The sequence below is a fragment of the Sinocyclocheilus anshuiensis genome, unplaced genomic scaffold, assembly GCF_001515605.1.
Source record: "Sinocyclocheilus anshuiensis isolate Anshui unplaced genomic scaffold, SAMN03320099.WGS_v1.1 scaffold2322, whole genome shotgun sequence".
NCBI lineage: Eukaryota > Metazoa > Chordata > Actinopteri > Cypriniformes > Cyprinidae > Sinocyclocheilus > Sinocyclocheilus anshuiensis.
This window is the reverse complement of record NW_015556110.1, coordinates 686,592-708,738: the sequence shown is the minus strand read 5'-3', so window position 1 is coordinate 708,738 and position 22,147 is coordinate 686,592. Positions and strand designations below refer to the sequence as shown.

Here is a 22,147-nt window from a genome sequence, read left to right as displayed (position 1 = left end):
ATAGGTGGTATGAAAATTAATTTTCCATCCTCTATGATTGAGACGGGGTGCATGACCATGTTCAATAACAAGATTCCTTTCTTCAAAGTAAAGCTGTCTCTGAGATCTTTCGAAGTTTCAGGATATGGGCGGCATGTGAGCCCTCAAGCCAACACAATTCATTTCCACCAACATTTCCCTATCAACTGCAGCAGCTATAAAGTCATGTCCGTGCAATCGTAGAGCTCATATATATGAATTTCAAATGAGTTAGGAAGAAACCAGCTATACCAGCATTAAACTAAATAAGTGTTAAGACTGAGAAGTTGCACAATGAACGTCTTGCATTAAAACATGATTGTTCAAATTACTTGAGAATTTTTGAGTATTGCATTGGTTGATGATTCAGCCTTGCAGAAGCAGAAGTGTGAGAAATGGTCTCTTTGAAGCTTTGCATATATCTAACTTATTATGTTGATGAACCATTGCAAATACTTATTTTCCCACACATTTTGTAATGCCTACTAAATGAATGAAGTTACACAGTAGCTTACTGTATGTCAACATATTATACAGTATATTTGATAAGTTTATGTTTCATAAAGTTTAATGTCCAGCTTCATCTGGTAACACACAACTTTTTTAACATGCAGGCCAGACAACCCCAATATAGGCAACATGGAACAGTAGACTAAACTATGGGCAAAACACAGCCTTATTTATAATTTTAGCATGTTAATGATTATAGATGCAATGGCCTACATCCAATTAAATAAACAAACGAACAAATGAAAATTCATAACTGTCATCTAATATTTGAGCTCACCACTCATAACAGAATCAAAATATATATGACAGGGGTGCCCAAACTCAGTCCTGGAGGGCCGGTGTCCTGCAGAGTTTAGCTCCAACTTGCCTCAACACACATGCTGGTAAGTTTCTAGTATGCCGGGCTGTCCAAACTCGGTCCTGGAGGGCTGGTGTCCTGCAGAGTTTAGCTCCAACTTGCCTCAACACACATGCTGGTAAGTTTCTAGTATGCCTATAAGAGCTTGATTAGCTGGTTAAGGTGTGTTTAATTGGGGTTGGAGCTAAACTCTGCAGGACACCGGCCCTCCAGGACCGAGTTTGGGCACCCCTGATATATGACATGTCCTACTTATTTATCCACCTAGTGGTAAAACACAGTAAATGCAACTACATTTTTATAATATAATATAATAGAATAGAATAGAATAGAATAGAATAGAATAGATAGTTATTATATGTGTGAGACTCACTTTTTTCCCTCACAAATACCCTGCATTGCAGGATCGATTATATAGTCTCCTGTCAGGCAGTATAAATATATTTATATTTATTTATTGATTCGTATATTTTTGTTACATTCAGATACACGCTTTTCAGTTTCCGTTAATTATTTTGGGGCAATAATAATCACCTCTGTGTTCTTTTAGACCAACCTGAACATTTCCCTCATGTGGGTAGGGATTTTGAACCACTAGATGGCAGTAAAGGATCAAATATGGGCATTATGTTGTTTTATAGAATAGAGTGGTGGAACTATGATGTCACTTTGTAGGCAAAAACCCGGAAGAGAGTTAGCATTTTAGCACTTCCGGTTCCATCGTCCCAGAATCAATGGGGTTATTTAATGGGGGTTCGTTTAAGTCCCCTAAAATAAGGTCAGTGGTTCACACAAGCTCAAGATACCTTCACGTTTTATTCAACGACATAAAACACACCAGTTACACCCCACTTGTGATTTTTTAAAACTTACGTTTCTTAAAAAAGACGGTTGCTAACAAGTTGCTAAATGGGACTAAAGGCGCTGTCGGAGACATATAACGTCATCACGCCGAACAGTTTATCAATTTACAGTATAGTCCAATTGTAGTATAATTTATAGTACAATTAATTGTAGAATAACCAATTAATAGTTTACCGCATTTTATATTCTTGTTCGACCATGTTTTTGTTTTTGCTTTGCCCCCGAATGCAACACGAGTCTTCGTATGGAAGATGCTCGTTGTATCGCTTTCCTACTGATGCGGAGACTCGGGGTTCGCACCGTAAGGTAAACTCATTTGATTATTCCATGTAAACACCACATTTACTGGCTTAGTCACGGTGAAAGTGAAACTTGAACGATGCATAGTGCTTAAAGCCACGTTAAAATTAAATGTTCACGGCCACAAGCAGCTGTTCGAAAACATATCGATTCAGGATTTTCTAGAAGCAAGGATAAAATAAAATTTTGTGTACCCATCCTAACAAAACGATAGCTGAAATGTGGTACTTTATTCACTAAAATAAGTTTAATCTTACCATATCCAAAAACTCGCTCGCTCTGTTATTTAATAGATTAAATGCACTAGAATTTGATTGAATAGTACGTGGAGACACGTTTTTAATTAAAATATTCATATTAATCAAAGATTTATTCACTTTTAATGCACCTTATTTCGAAATGTACAGAAATACGTGCGTTCATATGTCCTTTAGTTATGATTATTTCATTTATTTACTATACTATTTATTACTAATGTCTCATTTTAGTTTTAGTTTGGCTCTAATTTTGTATTTATTCCAGTTTATATGAAAATGTCCATGTAGCGTGGATAAAAATTCATATACAGAGTAAATCCTTTTCACTGAACGTGTTAAAAATAAGTTTGAAAAGTTGTCGGGAGCAGGTGCTGGTGATGTTGAAGGCGAGCGACCGTGGTGCTGTAGTTCGTTTATAGCCTAAGTTTAGCTTTTAAGTTCTGGCGCTTTTATTTTGGCTTCATAAAAGTTATATTATTTTGTGACAATTATCTTGATGATCGGTTTAATACTCGTAATGCAACTGCTTATGAATAACCAATAATAAACAATCAAAACAGTTATCGCATCAGACAGACCAAATTAATTAATTATTTTGTTCCTAAAACATTGCTATTGAGGTGCATCAGGCACTACTATATTACTATCGCATAATATAACTGTTAAAACGTCCTTTGTTTTGAGTGTATTATATAAAATGTTTGTCCTTCGTCAACTTTCGTTGAGTGAAGAAGAAAAGAACCAATAAAATCCCAGATAACGTTTCTAAGCACCGCCTTTTTGTAGTGACGCTACTACTGAGCAACCAATAGCAGCCGACTAGAGGAGGGGCTAAACAGCTCTGACAAGCACACTTGAGAAGGGTAAACAGCTCTCACCTCATGGACGCAGATATAGCGCGAAAAGAGAGCTGCACAGTAAACACAGCCACATATTTGCCAATTCTGGGGGTAAGTACCAATAAAGCTCATTTCTTAGGATGAAGAAACTTATATGATTGTATTTAAGTAATTGATTGATAATCTGGAATGAAAAGAGCGCGGATTGTTTTTAAGTAACGTGTACTTTATCGCTGGCTAACAGACGGGCAAAACACACGTGTCGTCGGTTGCATGTTTTGATCTGGATGCGAATAATATTGTATACTTCTATAATATTTCTTTGCATAGATTGGTGAGGTTACACGTGCGTTGTGCATGTGTTTTGATTCTGTCCACGTGGTCATGGGAACATTATGTAGTAGTATTTAAATATTCCTTTAACCAAACACCTCTGCATACAGTAGTATTGTATAATTTATTCATTACGCTGTTTATTGGTATACAAAACTCTGTTAAAGCACAAGGCCTGTTTACACTACATATTTTCCCTTCCTCTTTAATGCTTTAGGATTGCAGCTAATATTTTGTGCCACAAATCTTGCAAAACAGTAAGCGTTGGCACAAACAAGTTGAGATATGGCATGCATGTTTTTTTTGTATCAGTATTTTGTCTTGTTTTCCAGGAAAGATATCTAAACATCTAAGCTTTTGATTGAGAAGCAAGATAATGCATCTTGATTTAAGTAGATTTTTCTTACCCTATTTGCAAACTAGTTGAAGAATAAGCAGACATCTAAAAAGAAAATGCTTTGAACAAACAAAAAACTATTAGCCAATGAAGTAAATGATAAGTGTAATTAATGAAATATTTCCTGAAAAGTATAAAAAAAATGTCATTCACAAATATGCTTCTCAAGTACATAGAATGTTTAGATAATTTTAAAGGAAAATAAAACTACAATGCTGACTAAATAAAATAAATGATTTTTTGCAGGCCATTCTGTGCAGTTTAAACAAAGCAAGCTCAGAGATGTGTTAATGTGTTAACTAAATGAAATAAAGGCAGCTGTTGTGGAGATCACCTCTTTGCAAAACCCAGAAGCCTTAAGCCAAATCTTTGTTTATAATCTTTTTTGCAGAGCTGCTTGGATACTAAACGTCAGCACCGGCCTAGACTTTAACTTAAATGACCCGACTGAAGGGCAGTAGGGCACAATTAATGTGGCTTGTTTTGATTTTGCATTAGTGCTTCACTGCAAATGCAATTAATGCATCAGGCAGATGACAATTAAATCATAAAAATAATTGCTTATTTGAATAAATTGTTTATTTATGTAAATAAGGGCCTTATTTACATTTATTTAATTTAAAATGTGTAGGAATGCAGATTTATAATATGCTTAATTAGTGGATTTTAGCATAAATTCATTATTATATTTGATTTTGTTTTTATAGATGCGATGAATTCATACATTTATGTATGATTATCAGTCATGATTTTGTCAGCATTCCTGTTAGCATATTATTAACTAGGAACCATGTGCCACAGTGTTTAGGTCAGTTACTCACACAACCTGACCACAGCCATACAGACAGAACAAAAAATGGGTGTTTTCCCTAACTTACTGTCTGATTGGCTGTGATTTGCATGTGTTGTTTAGGTTCACTTATACTAGCATGGCCTCTTGGTGATTTCCTGCCACAAGGCCTGCATCTCGAAGCATATTTCAACCTGTCATCATCACTCATATTCCGCTTCCATATGACATAACAGCTGCGATCGCCTTGCAATAGAAGAGGGAGTCCTAAAATGGCTGACATTTGTTGCTTGTTTCATGGTTATCTGTCTGACACCTCAGTGTGTGATGTATTAAGAGGCCTGTCCTGTTTTGGGGAGGAGTAGCCATTGTTTTGGCTGTGAAGGAAACGAGAGGGTGTTGACAGTTGAAAGATATGAGATGGGCTAAGATTGTCTGGCACTTTCTTTGTAGAGCTCCCCTCCATAGTGTTCACATATAGAGGCCTGCAGCTCTGGCGAATTGACCTCTGTGCGCATTTCCAATAAGTTAAAAGGCTGAAACTTGAGTATGTTCATTCCAGAGTCCTTTGATGTTTTATAAAATTCATTCAGCTAAGCTAAAAATAATTTGCTGAATGTGAAGAACATAAATAAAAACAAAAGTCAACTGTTGCATTTCTGCGGCATCATTAAATCAAGATTTACAGGCTATATAAGACACACAAGCTACTTATTTATGTAAGTATGTACTTATAGAAACTTGAAATCAAAAGTTGTGAGTCAGTATGATTTTTTTTATTTATTTTTTTTCAAGAATTTAACTTTTCTTTTCAGCAAGGCTGCATGAAATTGATAAAAAGTGACAGTAAAGGTATTGATAATGTTACAAAATATTTCTATTTGAAATAAATGCAGTTCTTTTAAACTTTGCCATCACATGAAGAAATTATATTTTGAAACATTAAAATATAAAATGTATTTAAATATTATTTAAATTAAAAATTTAAGCAATTTAAATACTCATTTTAAATTATAATAGTTTACAATACTACGTTTTTTACTGTGTTTTTAATCAAATAAATCTTTCAGCATAACACACTACTTTCAAAAATAACTCTCTCTCTTTTTTTTGTATGGTATTGTATTTTGACCCGTATTGAATGTAAGTATGTACGTTTAATTGCCTTGAAACATGTTGCAATTGTTCCACAGTGAGTCTCTGAAACTTTGGCAACGTGTTCCTTTGTTAACCAACAGAGAGCGTTTAGTGTTTGCAATAAGCATTGTCAGTTTGACCTGCTAAATGTCTTGGTTGCAAATATGCAGATATGTCCAGGCATGTGCGGCCTCGCTCAGGTGTAACAGTACTGAATGCTGGTGTATTTCCAAACCACACCTAGTTCACTAGATTAGGGTACAAAACATGGGTTTACACATTTTTGAACATTGAAAGTGTGTTAAAGGGTTAGTTCACCCAAAAATGAAAATTGGCTTGTGTTTTACTCATCCTCGAAGCATCCTAGGTGTATATGACTTTCTTCTTTCAGACGAATCCAGTCGGAGTTATATTAAAAATTGTCCTGGCTATTCCAAGCTCTATCATTGCAGTCAGCGGGTATTGCAGTTGAACAGTCCACAAGTCGTCAAATAAAGCGCGCGCATTCATAATAAAACGTGCCTCACACGGCTCCGGGGGGTGAATAAAGGCCTTCTGTAGTGAATCCATGCGTTTTTGTAAGAAAAATATCCGTATTTCAAACGTAATAAACACTTTTCTCTCACTTCCGTTATCTGTCAAACACGGAAGGAGTTCTGGTGGAAGGTGTATGACGTACACGCAGCGCGTGCGCCTCTTGAGATATGCTAGTCTCGCGAGTTTGTTTATAGGAGCAAAGGAAACAAAGTTTCCTTACTTTAGCAAAGGAAAACCAGTCTCCTCTTGGTTTATATCCTCCCTCCTCTTGGCTTATATCGAAATCCTCCGACATTTTTCTTTGCAAATCTTTGGTTTGTACTTCTAATTCGTGACCGGTGTTTTGTTTTGTTGTCTCTGTGTTCGCCACTAATCACGCAACGCCGACGTGCTACGGCATCCGCCGGAACGGCTTCCACATATGACAGTTGGCGGAAGTGATATAAAAGTGTTTATTACATTTGAAATATGGATATTTTTCTTACAAAAACGCATGGATTCACTACAGAAGGCCTTCATTCACCCCCTGGAGCCATGTGAAGCACGTTTTATTATGAATGCGCGTGCTTTATTTGACGACTTGTGGACTGTTCAACTGCAATACCCGCTGACTGCAATGATAGAGCTTGGAATAGCCAGGACAATTTTTTATATAACTCCGACTGGATTCGTCTGAAAGAAGAAAGTCACATACACCTAGGATGCTTCGAGGGTGAGTAAAACACAAGCCAATTTTCATTTTTGGGTGAACTAACCCTTTAACAAGCGTTTATTTACACCCAGGGCCAACATCAGTGAACGTGAGAGTGACCAAATGAAAATGTTGTTCACTTGGAACGCATTGTTTATCATGAATTTCATTGTACTTTGCTAATGCTAATCCTCATAAACGTTGTAGAAAGACTAAAGCAAACATCTGGTCAGTTAGTGTGGTGCTTCGAGAGCCATCTCTTTATTGAGATTATCCACGTGCTAGTAGTGTTAAGAACCCGAAATCATGTTAATTCTGAATATCCAGACTGTATTTGAAATGAAAACGGAATACTTCCTTGTTTTTTAATGTCTTATCTTCCTGTTGCCCATTGAGGGATGATCACGTCGCAGAATTATGTATTCGACTACAATGTTACGGAACGTTGAATTTTGACCTATTTTCACACACGAAGTGTGTTTATTATCCTGCCAAGTTGCTCAAGGTCTTTTTGAGAGCTTTTTCCTTGTAGGCAAACCTTTACCTCAGGAAAACCAAGTTTAAAGCTCTTTATTTACAGGAGAGTCAAGCTCTCATCCAACCCCTCACCTCGGTTAAGCTTATTTGTGTCTCCGCTCCGAAGCCTCAGAGTTTACTGGTGCAAAACCGCTTGCGTTTTCCACCTTGCTGTGAAAGTAAAGAGCGTTTTATAGTGGGGAGCTGACAGAATACAAAATAACCCATTTATCATGAAGTTTTACAAGGGCGCTCGGACTGAATCGGAAGTTCATAGCTCTTCATATGCTTCTTGTGATTGACTCGGTGTCTGCAGCCACTTTGTAAGACAGTTAGTCATTGGCTAAAGGCTTTGACACTTGTCTCATCGTGAAAACGTTTAACCTTTGATAGAGCTGCCAAGAACTGTGATAACAGCTGTTTTGTTGATGGCTGATGACACTCTGGTGTTGATTTAAAGAGACGACATGAGTCACTATTAAATACAACGCATTATTATACATGTTTTTGCTTGCATATTACACTCCACATTACATTGCTTTGGTGTCTCTGCACTAACAAAAAAAAGTATATATTTGTGCTGTATAATATATATATTTTTTCAATATTTTTTAGTGCTGTCAAATGATTAATCGCGATTAATTGCATCCAAAATAAGTTTTTATGTACATAATGTGTGTACTGTGTATATTTATTATGTATATATAAATACACACACATACAGTATATATTTTGAAAATATACATGTATTTACATGTATATATTGATATTCATATAATTTATATTATATATAAATGTATTTAATATATAAACGTAACATATTTTTCTTAAATATATACTTGCATGGGTGTGTATTTATATATACATAATAAATATACACAGAACACACTTATATACTATGTGAACAAAAACATTTATTTTGGATGCGATTAATCGCGAATAATCGTTTGACAGCACTAATATTTTTTGATCATTACAAAGTTCAAAAGTAGACAAATGTCTTTACTGTCATTTTTTAATCAATTGAATGAATCTTCAATCAATTTAATACATCAATTTAATACTTTCTCAATAAAAGTATTAATTTCTTTCCAGAACAAATTTACAGACTCAAACTTCTGAACAGTGATGTAGGGCTATATTGAATATAACCACAATTTATTGGAAATACACTGTGGTAATACAGTGTTTTGTTTTATGCCACCATGTATATGACTATATAAACATGGCTATAATGTTCTTTTTCATTATGGCTGTAGTACTTTTGTTTTTCTTTAGCTCTTACGTTTTCTCTGTATGTATGGTAAACTTCAGCTGTCCTTTGTTTTCTTGAAACAGTAATACATGTACTATAGTAGTACCATAATATTCTTTGAAATGACTCCGTATGCCATTATGGTAATCATTCAGTACAATGATATGTACCATGGTATTACCAACTGATTGTACCACTAATGTTATATGTGTGAGTTTATTTGTTATTCTTTTTTTCTATTTTGAACTACATAAGATCAGTGTGACTGTTTTCTATCATCCTTGTCAGCTTAAAAACGGTTGAGGCTATTGAATCACTTCCTTTTCTCCTGTATAGTAGGTGTAAAGAGGAACCAACATGGCAGGCGACATGTTGTTGCTGATGAGAGGCCTAGCCAAGCTCAGCCAGGCAGTGATCGAGACTCAGGCCAGCTCTCTGCGCAGTAGTGGCTTCCAAGCTGTGAGCATGCAAATGACAGCTGAGCAGGGCATGAGCGTGGCCATGCAGAAGATCCAGGTGGGTACCTCCTATGTGGTATCGAAATGGTATTCGTTTCCATTATAAAATGGATAGTTATGGCTATAAATTTCGATTGGATGAAAAATGTTTGATGCTGTTGTAAAATAGTCAGTGTACCTGTGACAATGCATCAGTTAAATTGTGTAGTAATGAGACGGGTTGCTACAAAGTATTGCTGTAAACTGTCCACCGTTGTCACAATTTGTTTGAATAATTATAATAGTTATTGAAATATAAATTAGATTTATTAAATGACTTATGAATGAATATTACAGTTTTTACTTTATTTTTGATCAAATAAATGCAGCCTTGGTGAGCATAACAGACTTTTTAAAAAATATTACAAAAAAATCTTACTGACCCCGAAGTTTTAAATGATAACATAAATATAACAATATCAGCAATATTAATTATTGCCATGTCTTAATAATTTCCTTGCCTTTTATTAGTATATTATTACGTATTGAACATTAGTAGTCTTTATCATGTTGCTTTTAGAAAACACCATAAGCAGCAATAAGCCGCCCAAAGCTGTTTTATTTTGTTTTTACCAAGGCCTTTTGTGACTCATTGCTTTGGTGTATTATGGTTACATGCATCTGTTATTCCCCAATTAATCACCAGTATGGTTTTGTCTAATCCAGCATGCATAATAATGGTGTTGGGTTACACCTCTGTTGTTTTTCTCCACAACACGTCTTAGGTATAATAACTCCCAACAATACGATTCTGCAAATGAAATGTAGGCCTACCTGGAGATTGGATTACTGCCTTCAGAGCATAGAAGCACGGTGTGTGCTGCCAAGCAATTTGTGCTATCAAAGCCTCTTGAACTGATCGTGCATTTCAAAGTGTTTTGAAATTTCCTTATCAGACATCAGAAATGCATTCCTCATCGCTTATTATGAAATGTATTACATTGTGTCTAACAGCACCCTTTAGCCATGCCTATATTTACAATATAGCATTAATTATAGCATTCATTTATTTCAGATGTGAAAGCATATGAAATAACTAAAGGATGCTTTTTTTTTTTTTTTTTTTTTTTTTTTTTTTTTTTAAGGAGTTCACAGGCGGTCAGCAGAGTGTTTCTGATTTCAACACAGACATGGACTCCAAGTATGACTTCTCAGCTTCAGAGGAGAACCTTGAGAGCACGGCACAGGGAGGTTTGGACAGTGATTCAGTTTTCAGGGACGCTAACACCAGTGCTGCGCACACATACAGCCAGGCCTCAGGAAAGTCAAAGCTGTTCGAAGGCTACAAGGACCCTACAAGCCAGTTTACTGGACAAACACGGTCCTATCACCAGGACCACTCTTCTGTGGGAGGCATCACAGCTGAAGACATAGAAAAAGCCAGGGAGGCGAAGCGAAACAGCTCCAAACCACATAAACAAATGGTACAGGCGACCTTTTCCAATCCTTCATCACCCATGAGTAACTAGACATTTGTTCCACCTATATATATCATGCATTACAGAGGATAATAATAGTGGCAATGCAACTTGCTTGTTACCCCTAAAGTTAGTAGTTGATTGATATAAGAGCAACCTAGTGAAAAAAAAAATTCTAACTTGTATTTGAAATACATTTTTGTGCCAAGTATACTACAAATACATTAACATATTTATGTGCTTAATAAAAATACCCTGCACATATACTTAAAGTCTAATAAATTGGAACAACTCATTTTGTGCTTAATGCAATTTAATTGTGCAGAAGTAGTGTTGAGGTCCAACTAAATATATACTTAAATATATTTGACTGTGCTAAAGTGGGACTATTGCAAGTATACTTCAGGTACACTTTAAATAGCTTGCATTTATAGACTAATATTATACAGAATTCATGCAATCCTTATTAATAGTGATATTAAAACACATTTTAGGCATAATATTGAGAAATGTGCATTGTGCAGTACAGAAATACTCCAAATAAAGTTTAATTATAATTTTATTTTAGTAACTTTTAAGTGATATGTCAATAAATGTTAATGGATTTGAAGTATACTTGGTATGAAATAAATTATGGCATGTTTTTTTTTTTCTTTACTAGGGCACTCATCTCATTTTTTCATTCTTAAAGGGGTCATATGATGCGATTTCATGGGTCAGCTGGCCAATCAGAGCAGACTGCGCTTGTCGGAAGGAGGGACTTTGTAGAAAACGAAGCGTTTGAGAGAGGCGGGGCATAGAGGACCTACAATAATGTACAGTATTTGAAAAATAATGTGTTTTTTGAACATTAAAGCATGTCAACATATTCTGTTACACCAAATACACAAAATAATGATCTTTAAAAAAGCATCATATGACCCCTTTAATGTAAATCTTACTATTGATGATTGGAAAATAAAGGTATGGGCAATAACGCTACAAAAGAAACTTGATCCATGATTAGCCTCTTGCTATTGCTACTTGGAGGTATTGGTGTTGATAATTTAGTTAGGACAATCTCAGTGTAGATCGTTTTAGGAGCTCATTTTTATTCCATCTAAAATTGTTTTTTTCTGACCCCGCTGTCCCAGTGAGCATTTTGCTGTCCAATGGTCATGCCTTAACTTTGCAATTTCTGTATTGCATTATTTTTTAATATTTCTCATGGGGATTTAATAATTTTTGACATTTCAGTCTGAGTTAAACCTCTTTTTTGGCTCATTTTATCAGTAAAAGAGAACATGCCTAATAATTCTGCACACCTGAATATAAGGAGTTTTTCGCTTCCAGCCTTCATGGACAATTATATATCATTCATAAATGATCAAATACAAAAATTAATAGTAGTTATTAAGGTTGGTGTGGTTTGGAATTGGTCAAATGTGCTTGGAAAAAAAAAAGATCAGAATATCAACGTGCCTAATTATGCACGTGGTGTACAGTATGACCAATAAACACTACTTTTGATTTCATGTTGTCTTAGTAGGATCAAACAAATCACAGAATGTACCGTAATTTTGAGTTAAGAAAATAGTACTTTTAAAAAAGGATACTTTGTAATTGGAAGCACATAATATATTGAAGCACTGTTAATGCGTCTGGTTCTCCACAACTGTCTACAGTGTGTCTCTTCTTTCTGTAGCTTAGTGAAAGAGCAAGAGAGCGAAAGGTACCAGTCACACGGCTTGGGAGACTAGCGAATTTTGGAGGTAAGGTCACTGAAATTATTATATATTTATGTATATGTATGTACAGTACTGTTGAAACGTTTGGGGCTGGTAAGGTTATTTTAAAATGTTAATTTTTAAAATCAAAAATACAGTAAAACAGTAATAATGTGAAAATATTATTACAATTTAAGATTTTATTTTTTTTAGATTTAAATATATTTTAAATTTAATTTATTCCTGTGATAGCAAAGCTGAATTTTCAGCAGCCATTACTCCAGTCTTCAGTGTCACATGATCATTCAGAAATCATTCTGATGTGCTGATTTGGTGCTCATTAACATTTCTTATTATTATCAATGTTGAAAACAATTATGCTGCGTAGTATTTTTGTAGGAATTGTTATACTTGTTTCTGTTTCTTTTTTTTTTGATGAATAGAAAGTTCAAAAGAACATAATTTTTTAACATCATATACAGGTGCATCTCAATAAATTAGAATGTCGTGGAAAAGTTCATTTATTTCAGTAATTCAACTCAAATTGTGAAACTTGTGTATTAAATAAATTCAATGCACACAGACTGAAGTAGTTTAAGTCTTTGGTTCTTTTAATTGTGATGATTTTGGCTCACATTTAACAAAAAACCACCAATTCACTATCTTAACAAATTAGAATATGGTGACATGCCAATCAGCTAATCAACTCAAAACACCTGCAAAGGTTTCCTGAGCCTTCAAAATGGTCTCTCAGTTTGGTTCACTAGGCTACACAATCACGGGGAAGACTGCTGATCTGACAGTTGTCCAGAAGACAATCATTGACACCCTTCACAAGGAGGGTAAGCCACAAACATTCATTGCCAAAGAAGCTGGCTGTTCACAGAGTGCTGTATCCAAGCATGTTAACAGAAAGTTGAGTGGAAGGAAAAAGTGTGGAAGAAAAAGATACACAACCAACCGAGAGAACCGCAGCCTTCTTGAATGGCCCAGCCAGAGCCCTGACTTAAACCCAATTGAGCATCTCTGGAGAGACCTAAAAATGGCTGTCCACCAACGTTTACCATCCAACCTGACAGAACTGGAGAGGATCTGCAAGGAGGAATGGCAGAGGATCCCCAAATCCAGGTGTGAAAAACTTGTTGCATCTTTCCCAAAAAGACTCATGGCTGTATTAGATCAAAAGGGTGCTTCTACTAAATACTGAGCAAAGGGTCTGAATACTTAGGACCATGTGATATTTCAGTTTTTCTTTTTTAATAAATCTGCAAAAATGTCAACGATTCTGTTTTTCTGTCAATATGGGGTGCTGTGTGTACATTAATGAGGAAAAAAAATTAACTTAAATGATTTTAGCAAATGGCTGCAATATAACAAAGAGTGAAAAATTGAAGGGGGTCTGAATACTTTCCGTACCCACTGTATACACTGTTGGCACTTTTGGTCAATTTAATGCATCCTTGCTGAATGAAAGTATTAAAGGAATAGTTTTACCCAAAATGAAAATGGTCATCATTTACTCACTCTCAAGTTGCCTGAATGAATTTATTTCAACCGTTGAACACAAGATATATTTTGAATGTTTGGTTACCAACCATCTTCTGTGTTCAGCAGAAGAAAGAAACTCAAAACAGTTTTGTAACAAGTGAAGGGTAAAGAGTAAATGATGACAATTTCCAGTTTGGGGTGAACTCTCCTCAAAATTTTAAATCTTAAAAATATTACTGACCATTATGTGAGCAGACATGTTAAGATCACATGGCTAGTTGAATATTTTACACTTACTAACTCTCTTGTTACTGGGCTCTTTCATTAGAGGAATAAATTAAGCATAGCTTACAGTAATTAGGGCATTTCTACAATACCATCGGTAACTGAAAACCTTTGCTTTTGCGTGGTGCATTCAAACCAACAAGCAAAGACCACAAGTCCACTTCAGATTTAGCACAGCTTGTGTTGCCACCAAATATATCAAATAGACTGAGTATGTGCTGTCTAATTCTGAAAGCCATTTTTTTTGGATTGGTATATTTGGCTTTCCAGATTGCTGTCCTTTCTGTTATTGTTGTTATTCATGCTCTAAACTAAGGCATGTTCAAGAGAGCTGCGTCTCTCTCCTCATACAGTATGTCAGAGCCAGATTGAGGGCTCAAGGTTAATCTGCATTTTAACCAGTAATATTGTAGACTGTAGATGCCCCTGCTTTGGATTATGGGACAGAGCTTAACCGGTCTGGGAATGTGCATCACCTGTTTCACTGAGATAGAGCGTCCCATTCTGGTGTGTAACTTTACCCCCTTTTGTTCTTCAAATAGCAGTCTATCAATGATTTCTCAGAGGACTAGTGCTGAATACAGTTGCAGGCAGCGAATGGATGGATATAGACAAGGGTTTGGAGTGAAAAGTGCTGTCACATGGGAAAATTAAACACTGGTGGTCACAGTAGCTCTCTGTCACAGGTTCGCTGCACGCTAGTTTTCCACTGACGAACACTAATTGAGACGTTAAACGTATATCTGCTCTCATCTGCTGTTGGTGTGTGTGCATACTGGGTGATTTGTTGAAGTGTTTGTTATCTCTTATCTGCCACCGTTACAAGAAAACATCTTTGGACACCTGTTTACTACAAGCCCATATGTGTATAGTTGCAATGACCTGTAAATATGACAGGGTACTTGCATTCAGCATTCTCTAAACCACTGAAGCATTATGGGATTTATTTATAAGGGGAATGTGTTGACAAGTGTTTATGTCTTCTAGGGATCAAAGACACCGAGTCTATTCAAGATGATCATTTTATGTGGCATCCAGCTTTCAAGAGTGTGTTAATATTATATAGTGTCTAAGCAAATTCAGCAGGCATAAACATTATAACATTATTAAATTATTAAATAACAAACCAAATGTTTAATTATTAATTAACATTGCTCATTTATGTTGTTGTTAGCAGCAGACATTATAATAAATTATGTAAAATTTAAACTATCAATGGTAATTAATAATTGAACATTTGGTTTAATATTTAACAATAATTTAGAACGTAATGTTTAGATCTGTTGAATTTGTTAAATTATTAATGTTATTGTTATTTAAGATCTCTTTATTTAAGATATCTTTTTTTTTTATTACTCACTCATTACTCATTTTTTAATTTACTCACTCTTAAGCTGTTCTAAACCTGTAGAAGGTATTTTGTTTTGTTGAACACAAAAGAAGATATTTTGAAGAAAACTGTTTGGTTACCCACATTCTTCAAAATATCTTCTTTTGTGTTCGACAGAAGAAAGAAGTTCATACAAGTTTGGAACAACTTCAGGGTGATAAAATGACCGAATTTGTATTTTTCGGTGAACTATCATTTTTATAAATATTTTGTTTCACATAAAAATGTCACATTACAAAATTTAAAACATTTTGTGACTTATACTAACAACTTGGAGGAAACATTATTTATGTTTGAATATTGTGGTTTGTGTAGTTTTCGCATTTAAAATGGTTTAATATGATTGGTGTATCTGACCTTTGTCCTCACCTTGACCTCGCTCCTGGACATGAGCTATCCAGTTCAACCATGCTCTCTGGCTCCATTCCTCTAGCTCTCGTTGGATAGTTAAAAATAGTGATTAATTGTGTCCAAGAATAGTATACATCACTTTGGCAGGCCTTCATGCGGTTGCGTTTTTCATCTCAATTTTAGTGACTGAATATAGCCCTTAAATCAGTGCCATAACAACTGTTTTTAAGCAGCTTGTTCATTTTGTTTACCTTGTGTTTATGTTGTGAAGCATACCTCTCTGTTTTTGTAACATGAGACTTGGGCCCGTAGTGTCCTTGGTCATGCTATCAGGCAATCTGAAAGCCATCTTAGCCACTTTGTGCCAGTGTGCAAAAAAAGAGCCCTGCTATGACAATATGTGCACATATTACTCGGTTTATGAATTTTAAATAAGTAGCTATAAATAGTGTATATATATATATATATATAGTACTAGTGGTTCAAATGTTTTGGGTTGGTAAGATTGGTTAATGTTTTTGAAAAGTCTCTTATGCTCACCAAAGCTGTAATTATTTTATCACAAATAGACCATAGTACTCTTAAAAACAGTATGTTGTGCAGAATTATAACAATTTAATTTAATTAAATCTTTAAAAAATTTCTTACTGGATTGGGTAAACAAATGGATTAGCCTATCTGTGTGCAATGGAACGCAAATGTTTTGTATCTCTAAAAGGAAGAAATGCAATTCAGTGCTTCAGAAGCTGCAGTGTTTGAACACCCTGGCATGGCCCCTTGTGTTTTCCTCAAGCCCTTAAACCCCTGCAGGCATAAAGGGACATAAAAACAGGAACCTGTTTAATCATCAACCGCAAGTGACCTAGAACTTCCCCAGCAGTCTTAATGAAAAACTTTACCGGGATAAGAGCTGTCGTCAAAACTGCATGTGTTTCTGTAAGGTGTGTTAAGACATTGAAAAAAAACACCAGGGTGAAATCAAGTCGGGCCCATTTCTTGCAGGTTTACATTGAGGTTTAGTTTCACCGCTTAATTTACAACCAAATTCAAGCCCCTCCTAAATTTCTCAAGAGCCGGGAGTGTTGCGTAATCAGAAAATTACATAACTATTGAAGACTGCACCAAGACTTGTTATTGGTTTTCAGCTCTGCCACAGCAAATGTGCTGACCAAAGTGGTTTGGAAATGCTATTTCGGTGTTTCCTTTTGTCAAGTTGACATAATACAGCTCCAGTGTTGTTGTGGGTATTTTTCACAAATCAGTCTAAGAGATACAGCTTTTTTTTTAAAGTTTTGTTTACATGGTGGTTTCAGTATTTACCTTATGTTGATTTATGGACCATTTCTTTTTTGTTTTTTAATCCCTTGCAGGTCTTGCTGTGGGTTTGGGTATTGGAGCTTTGGCAGAAGTGGCAAAAAAAAGCCTAAGATCAGAGGACAAGAATGGTAAGACAATTGCATTATCTACTAGAACTGAACTTTACAGTTACAATTTGGATGGGTACAATGTATAGCTAATTACTCATTAGAACATTTATTGATTATTGACATGCTATCAGGCATGGTATGATTACAAGTGATAAATTGAATGCAATTAGAGTTTGTTTGTTTGTTTTTGGACTTTAAACCATTTTATTAACAGAGAGATAGTGAGTGAGGAGACATGAAAGAATAGGAAGGAGATTGTGGGTATTTAAACTCAAGTCACCCACACATAAACACATGTGCACTACCTACCAGAACCCACAACAACCCTGATCTTAACCAATGTGCATCATTTGTAGCAATGAAAAGAGCTTTCCTTTTTTTGTCCTCTCTTTTAGTACAAACAGAACTGAAAATCTAGTGTGCGTATGGTATTATTTACTCTTAGACAGGAGAGCACCATTGCTCTTTTGACTGTCTGTGTTTGCTTAAATTGGGCTGTATGTATAATAAACACGGTAACATTTACACAGTTTCCTGATCTAAAGTGCACTTAAATTAGCCTGCTGTCAAGGCTGAGAGGCAGTTTCAATGTAGTGAAGAGTCGTTTTTGCATCACAGGTCATAAAATAGTTATATGCATCTGTGTAATTGGTATGAAAAATGCCAATATATTATTGAAATGTACTCTTCTTAAAAGTTTATCTCATTCTTGAAATGTTTAACCTTGTTCACCGCTTGTGCATGTAAATATGTGCACCTCTCCCATCATCCAGGATCTCTCAGCTCAACTTCAAATCTTCTTATGTCATAGAGAGAGCTTTAGTCGGACATACACACTGCCACTGTTGTTTTGGCGTGTTTAAAAGCAATGTGAAACAGCATTTGTAGCATGGTACCATTATGAAAGTGTTAAGCATACTGTCATTTTGAAGGTGATGAAAGTTATTACATTTTAATTTAATATTACTAACACAAACATGTTCTATTTTAGATTGCAGAGCTTAGTTTTTAAATTGAAATGAAGGGTTATGAAAGCAAACATTCTATTTATTTAATTTTATTTTCATCTTTTTGATATACGTTTGATTTTATTTTTTAATGCTTTTATTTTAAGTATGTAGGGTTGATTTAGGTATGTTGACTTTAAATGCATTATGTATTTTATGTGCTCCGAATGAACCACTTTTTACTAAAAAATTTTAATTGTTTTTCCAGCTTATTTATTTTATTGTTGTTGTCTTGCTTGCAACTAAAGACTCAAAGCTTTGTTCATCACATTAAGAGAATACTAGATTACTGTTAAACTGGCTATTTACAGATGTTTAGTTGTCTACAGAGTTGCATTATGACAGTCTGAATGCATATGGGAACTGAGAGTGCAAATGTGTTCTGAGAACAGCGGTCTGTAACTAGATCTTATCTATGTAGACACCCGACATGCTGGATAATGATTACCTTTGACCTCATCATCACATCCTGAAATAGCTCTAATGTCCTCACAGAGATAATGAAGACCCTGATCCAACAGTTTGTGGGGTTTTGTTTACATAGAAATGGTTCTTAGCAGCACAGATTTTCTTTTTTGTTTTAAATGGCACATAAAGTGGTTGTTTAAGATTTTTGGACCTCTGTATAAAAAAAAAAACATGGGTCCATTTGTCCCATTAGTTGTTACTGTGCTGAATATTCCTGTTTTTTTTAAGTAATAATTTACCAAAAATATACATTTGCTGAAATTTTACTCACCCTTGATGTAAATGAGTTTGTTTCTGCAGGTTTTAACACGTTTTGAGAAATTTAGCATTACATCACCTGCTCACCAATGGATCCTCTGGAGTGAATGGGTGCCATCAGGATGAGAGTCCAAACAGCTGATAAAAACATCACAATAATCCAAAAGTATTCTACATGAATCCAGTCCTGCATGTTTGTAATAAACAAATCCATCAAGAGGTTTTTAAATTCAAAACACTGCTTTGGGTAAAAGTATCCATAATATTGCGTTCTCCAATAAAAAAGTTAAAACAGTCCAAATCAGTGCTAATCAAATATGTTGGTGGACAAAGTTTAAAAGCCTAAATGTTTCTTACAAACATAGTTTTTTGCTTCACAAGATGTTAACTGATGGACTAGAGTCTTGTGGATTACTTGTGGGTTATTGTGACATTTTTATCAGCTGTTTGAACTTTAATTCTGACGGCACCCATTCACTGCAGAGGATCTATTGGTGAGCAAGTGATGTAATGCTAAATTACTCCAAACTCATCTACATTTTGGATGGCCTGAGGATCAGAAAATGTTCATTTTTGGGGTGAACTATTCCTTTAAGTTGTATTTTCAGTCCAAAATGTTAACAGACTTGTAATTTCACATAGGTGAAAAGAAGGCCGTTTTGGACAGCAGCCCCTTCCTTTCAGAGGCCAACGCGGAGCGTATCGTCAGGACATTGTGTAAAGTGCGTGGCGCGGCCCTCAAGCTCGGCCAGATGCTCAGTATACAGGGTAAGAGAATGCTGTTTGTACTGTATATAACAAGACCCCACGTTAGACCAGGTCACTCCTCAAGGATTTATTGGGGCCACTGAGGCGTCCTCCAGTGTTGGGATGGTTGTAAGTCATGGCCGCTCTCAAGTTAGACTGGTACGTGATCGAGGCCTGTTTCAGTTTTACAGCCTGATGATATGAGTGACTGTAATCCTCTTACAGAAAGGTGCAGAGAAATTGGAGATGCGGTTTATTTCCTCTCTGATATGCAAACATCTAAAGATAAAATAACCTCATGTGTCCGTCCTTTCGTTATTTTCCACACAGCGGTGGAAAATGGATGCTAAATTTTCTTCTTGCTGACTGTTCAGGGTCCTCAAACGCTACCAGTCTGGACACACTTGAATTAATTTGTTCCCATTTAATTCATGTTTCTCATTTATCTTTGTATCTAAAAGCTTACACCATCTTCTAATCAGGTGAGCAGCGACAAGATTACAAAGACAAGCATATTTCTTGAGCACCAAATCAACATATTACAATGATTTCTGAAGGATCGTGAGACACTGAAGACTGCAGTAATGGCTGCTGAAAATTCAGCCTTGCTGTCACAGGAAATTACATTTTTTAGTATATTAACAGTTATTTTATATTGTGACAGTATTTTACAACAAACTTGTTTTTACTGTATTTTTTATCAAGTTAATGCAACCTTTGGTTAAGCATAAGAGACTTCTTTCAAAAACATTGAAAAATCTGACTGACCCCAAACTAAGTAGGAACTAGTTCTGTAAATAACAGATAGCAGAAACTATTTGCTTTCCAGTTCATAACTCTTGAAAAGTCATTGCCTCACGTCCTTGAATCTACTTCTATCTGCATTGACTAGTAACTCAAACATTGTCTGACTTCTTCTGTGACACAAATGGCTCTCTTCTCTGTGCAAATATGTTGATTATTTCTGGTAGGCATGTGAGGTCATTCTCCCCCGCTCTGTGTGCATTAGTGTGTATTGGAAAGCAAGAACGAAAGCATCTGTGTCACCCGATCAAGAATGCAGCGCATAGATTATTGTAGCACGGCCCTGCATGACATTTCCAAACCTCGGCCACTACTCATGCACTGGACTCATGCACCGCGTCATTCTCATGAAGATAGGCAGTATTTTGTAAGCTGCAGATCCCTACGGCTGCCAGTGAAGGACAGCGACAGCGCTGGCATCGGCAAGGCTCAAAATAAGCCCACAGCTATGCGAGATACGTGACCTTTACGCTACATTTCAGGAAGTTTTGAAAGGACACAATCGCCCATCAAGACATGACAAAGCTGAAGGGAAAGCATTATGATTTACTGACACTTGTTTTTTTCATACCTCCTTCAGGAAAACTAGTCCTGTTCAAATATGGTTTAGTAGCCCACGTTTCTCAGCGACATTATCAGCTGATAAAATAAGAGGTCATCGCACTAATCTGGGTCAAACAAGTGAACCAGGATAAAAAAACATGGAAACCGTAAAGATAAGCTTTACTTTTTTTAACAGTTACTTATGATGTACGCAGAGACAGTCATGGAAAAATTGGAAATCTTCAACTCTCGAAGCCTTCAACTCTGTAGCAGTTCAGCATTTCACTGGGTTTGAATCCAGCAATTTGTTATTTAGCACTTTCTCTCTCTCTCTCTCTCTCTCTCTTTCTCACTCTGGCTTCTTAAGACTTGAGTGTTTACAGTGGCATACATCTGTCACACAGTTTCTTCTCGTGAATCTATCTCTAAAATCCTGTTTACGGTTATGGATTGACTGTGCACTGCAGCCAACCAAGTAAACCTGTAATATGGCAACAGATTTATGAAAGATTAAGCAACAAGCAACGCAAGACTGTATTGTATTGTATTGTAAGGCATTTGACAATTCTCTTTTTATATGAATTTTAATGATTTGAAGTAGAAAATACAGGCACCCATTATACCTGGAATTAACATCATCTGCCTTTAGTGATCTAATCATAAGTGGGGAGCACAAAATACAAAGTGATCCAATCATTCAAACCACATTCATAGCTTAGGAAAGCATTTGACCACATCACATTTGTTGTGTAAACACTAGTGCTGTCAAACGATTAATCGCGATTAATTGCATACAAAATAAAAGTTTTTGATTGCGTAATATGTGTGTGTGTTCTGTGTATATATATATTGTTTACATAATATATGTGTGTGTACTGAGTATATTTATTATGTATATATATATATAAATACACACACACACATACAGTATATATTTCAGAAAAATAGGTTGTTTA

General features: G+C 35.6%; 1 protein-coding gene across 4 annotated transcripts in view; it reads left to right on the top strand.

Moving 5' to 3' along the window:
• Positions 1 to 1,615: 1,615 nt before the first annotated feature.
• Positions 1,616 to 22,147, top strand: part of coq8aa (coenzyme Q8A, genome duplicate a) — a 31,092-nt gene continuing 10,560 nt past the window's right edge. Inside the window, exons 1-6 of one of the 4 annotated variants that reach the window (XM_016470752.1) lie at positions 1,616 to 1,664; positions 9,139 to 9,318; positions 10,385 to 10,723; positions 12,402 to 12,468; positions 17,308 to 17,382; positions 19,740 to 19,865. In XM_016470752.1, coding sequence (XP_016326238.1) covers positions 9,160 to 9,318; positions 10,385 to 10,723; positions 12,402 to 12,468; positions 17,308 to 17,382; positions 19,740 to 19,865 — 766 coding nt within the window. In that variant the 5' untranslated portion in view covers positions 1,616 to 1,664; positions 9,139 to 9,159. Of the gene's footprint in view, positions 1,665 to 1,991; positions 2,057 to 3,109; positions 3,258 to 9,138; positions 9,319 to 10,384; positions 10,724 to 12,401; positions 12,469 to 17,307; positions 17,383 to 19,739; positions 19,866 to 22,147 lie in introns of those variants that run through there. The other 3 variants (XM_016470754.1, XM_016470751.1, XM_016470750.1) reach the window with 3 other exon arrangements.